Consider the following 3,588-nt stretch of genomic DNA (forward strand, 5'->3'; position numbering starts at 1 on the left):
ATGGTTGTCTGAGGGGTAGCCTGGGACATGGTGTGTGTGTGTGTGTGTGTGTGTGTGTGTGTGTGTGTGTGTGTGTGTGTGTGTGTAGCGGGAGACTCATCTGTAGTCCTGACTGGCCTAGAACTTGGCAAGTAGACCTGGCTGGTCTAACTTGCAAGTGCTGGGATTACAGATGTGTGACTTTATGCCTGCGCTATAGATGATTTTTAGAGAATGTCCTATAAGTATTTACTCAAACCGTCTCATACTTCCCAAACACTTTAGGGTCTAGCTTCACTACCATCCATGAAACCTTGATTTCTTTTTAACTTTGTTTTTGAGACAGTCTCAAGCTGGTTTTGAATCTCAATCCTGTCTTGGCCTCTTAAGTGCTGGGATAACTGGCGTGTGCCCCCATGTCCAGTTGTCACAACCCTGCTCTGGAAAGCTGGCAGCCTTCCCCACACTGTATCCCCACTCTGTACTCTCCCCACTTATTGTAACCCCATTTTATAGTCAACTGCAGGTTCCTCTTATTTATAACCCGCTTGGGACCCAGCCATGGGAACTGTTGGAAACCTAGCTACTGAATGAGTCTTCTGTCTTTTCTGGGGCTTAGTGTTCCACACCTGCAAATGGAAACTAATATGCCTCACTTGCCCAGAGATGCTACACAGAAAAGAGCCAGTGAGGGCACCCCGGAGCCATGGTTACCCAGTCTCCCACTCTCTCATCCAGACAGGGCGAATTCTTTGGATGCCAGGCTGCCGGCCAAGGCTTCTCAAAGTACACACAGTAACCCGCTTCACCCAAACTACCCCTCTCCATCAGAGACCCCCTAGTCCCAGGACACTAACATCTGCCTGCACCTTCAGGTTTCCCCTACCCATCAGTGGCAAGCTGTTGCTCCTCAGGTGAAGATGAGATACAGTTCTTCCATCAACCTAGCAATAGCAACACCCACTAAACCCTGAGCCAAGCCAGCTGACTGTCTTCCAGCCAGGGACATGGTGTGCCAGTCTCTTCTAAGAACAGCGTCACTAGCGGGTCCCATTCTCCCTCAGCCACTGCCCTATTCCGCCAGGCTCTCTATTGCTCCAGCCAGGCAAGGAAGAGTTGCCAGCTGTGGTTCCTGGGGCAGGTAGACCCCCCCTACCGCACACTTCCTAAATCCTTACGTTCCCATCCACTGTGACCCTGAGTGGCAGCCAAGGAATGTGTTCTGGTCCTGTTTTACCACTGGGGAAAACTGAATGACCCTACCAAGAGCCCATCAGCTCCCTCTGGCTACCAAAGGAGCCTGCGGAGCTCCTGTTACTCACCTTAGCCACATCCAATAGGTAGATCTGCAGGAAGAATCCCAGTGCACAACCGGTCAACTGGTAAGGGGCCCCTCCAACTGCATAGCAAAGCTTGTTGCAAATGGACAGTTGCTGCTTCTTTTTTGGTTCCTTCTGGGAAGAGAAGGAAAGAATGAAAATAAGCCCAGGATTCTGGCCACCAACCTAGAATGTGCCAGAGGCACGGATATTTATTTCTCCAGCCAACTCGGCCAAGAGGAACAGTTCTACCTTGACCAGTTCCCACCTAGGGAAATCTTACTTTCCCTACCCCAGAGGAAGTTGCCCTTAAACCCAGACTTATCCCTCCACCCCCAGACTCTGAGGAAACCTATCACCTTCCATCTTTAAAGATCTCCCAGACCAGTTGTAGTGGCACCAACATTTGAGAGGCAGAGCCAGGCAGATCTGTTAAGTCTGAGGCCAACCTGGTCTACAGAGCTAATTCCAGGTCAGTCAGGGATACAAAGAGAAACCTGTCTCAAATAAGTAAGAAAGTAAGTAAATAAACAAATAAATAAAATCTTCTCCCAGGCCCTCAGCTCCTTTCCAAGTTACCAAGAAAGAGCATGCGGTAGCAATGGACCTGTCCCTACCTGGCACTAGCTGCCACAACCTGAAAATCCTCTTGCTGCCAAAAGTTCCCTGAGCCCAGCCCAGGTTCCCTCCCTGACGCCCCGCAGCAGCTAGGATCCACCTGCGTCCTGGATGAGAGCACCAGAAAGGGGGGGGGGGGCGCCCAGCCCGCAGCATCCACAGCTGTTCTTTCAATCTGTCCCAAAGTTCCTGGGCCCCTGTAGGGAGTCTTCGGCTCCAGGCAAACCCTTGAGCAGTCCTACCCAGCTGCCTAACACGCACTCTTTCCAGCTCCTAGGGGACCTTGGAGAGGGGTAAAAAGGGCTCCAGGTGCAGGGCTCAGCCTTCTCCGGGTGGAGCACTAGGGGAGGCTGAGGTTGCCCGGGGAAAGTAGAGATTACTCATACATGGTAACAGCATAATTGCTTACTCGTTTCTTCCAAGAACAGTTAATAAAATTAAAAAGGAAAAGTTAAGCACCTCCCAATTAGCTATATTGTCAGAGATCCCTTTCCTGGGGCCGCATGGTTTCATGGTGTGGTTAAATAGATCCAAAGAGTTAGGACAGACAGGTCGGAGAGAGAGAAAATGTCGAGACACGCGGAGCTCTGTGCATGTGAACCCTCAGTCACACAAACGCTTTCGGTATGCGGCTCCTTTAAGAGCAGAGCCCTTGTTCTTATGAATGAACTTGAGTGGCCCTCCTCAGAGTTAAAGCACGAGAGTGGGGGGTGGTGAGAGATGGAGAACCAAGGGGACTCTCAGACTTCTGGGGTCTCTTCAGGTCTAGGGAGAGAAACTAGTGTGGCTCAGCACAGTAGAACCTAGAGCGCTGGGGAGAGCCCCACGCCGCGAGGAGTTGCCGGCGCCGCTCTTAGCGCAAACCCATTGTAGGGGTGTGCAAAGGGTCTTCAGACTTTCTCCATCACTCCCGGGTCCCAGAGCACTCATTGGACTCTGCTTTTTCCAAGCTTCACTGTACCCTGTTACCCCCAAGTGTCCCAAGGCCAGACTAGTCTCCGACGCCCCTGTACCCATATCCCGGCCGGCCCACCACCCCTTGCCCTCCTCTCGGGACCTCACCTTCACCTGGACCGGCCGTTCACTGGCTTGGAGGATGCTGGTGGGGAGCAGCCCCGCCGCAGAACCGCTCTCGGCGCCTTCTCCTTTGGCCATGACCCGCGGGCCACGCCGCGTGGGACCGGGACGCCGGGATGCTCTTGTGTTCTGCCGGCCGGCACTCGCCTGTGGCTCCGATCTTAGGCGCAGCCGCAGCCACTACTACGTTCGCTAGCACTTAGCAAACCAGGAACGCCGGCGAGGAAAACTCCCTAGCACGCCCCCTCCGCGCCTCTTAAAGGTTCGGTCCTGAGCCTCCAGCCAATCCCTGCACGCGCCTGCCCATCTCGGCTGGCGGAGCCTCGCTGCTCAGCCACGTTCTCAAAGCCGGCAACCTACACCGCGTGCTCCTAACTACCTAAGCAAGACTGAGACACCCACCTGACTCGCCCGAGGAAACTGAAGTCCCAGGCTGAAAGTGACCTGTCCGAGGTCCCCCAGAGTGAGTTTTCCCTGAGTAGAGCCTGTGGCCCTTGACTTCTGAATCCCCATCAGCCCCTTTTAAAATCCGGAGTCAGGTGGCTTCTCCCCTCCCCCAAATCTGAGGCCATAGGCTGTAATTTTAACTATCAAT

At 53.5% G+C, this 3,588-nt stretch overlaps 1 protein-coding gene across 2 annotated transcripts in view; it reads right to left on the reverse strand.

Moving 5' to 3' along the window:
• The window catches only part of Mfsd2a (major facilitator superfamily domain containing 2A), a 14,928-nt gene extending 11,702 nt beyond the window's left edge, over positions 1-3,226 (reverse strand). Inside the window, exons 1-2 of one of the 2 annotated variants that reach the window (XM_029540488.1) lie at positions 2,979-3,201; positions 1,302-1,430 (exon numbers count right to left, since the gene is read on the reverse strand). In XM_029540488.1, the coding sequence (XP_029396348.1) occupies positions 1,302-1,430; positions 2,979-3,071 (222 nt within the window). In that variant the 5' untranslated portion in view covers positions 3,072-3,201. Of the gene's footprint in view, positions 1-1,301; positions 1,434-2,978 lie in introns of both variants that reach the window. The other variant, XM_021200425.1, reaches the window with a different exon arrangement.
• Positions 3,227-3,588: the final 362 nt, after the last annotated feature.

The sequence above is a fragment of the Mus pahari genome, chromosome 6 (assembly GCF_900095145.1).
Source record: "Mus pahari chromosome 6, PAHARI_EIJ_v1.1, whole genome shotgun sequence".
NCBI lineage: Eukaryota > Metazoa > Chordata > Mammalia > Rodentia > Muridae > Mus > Mus pahari.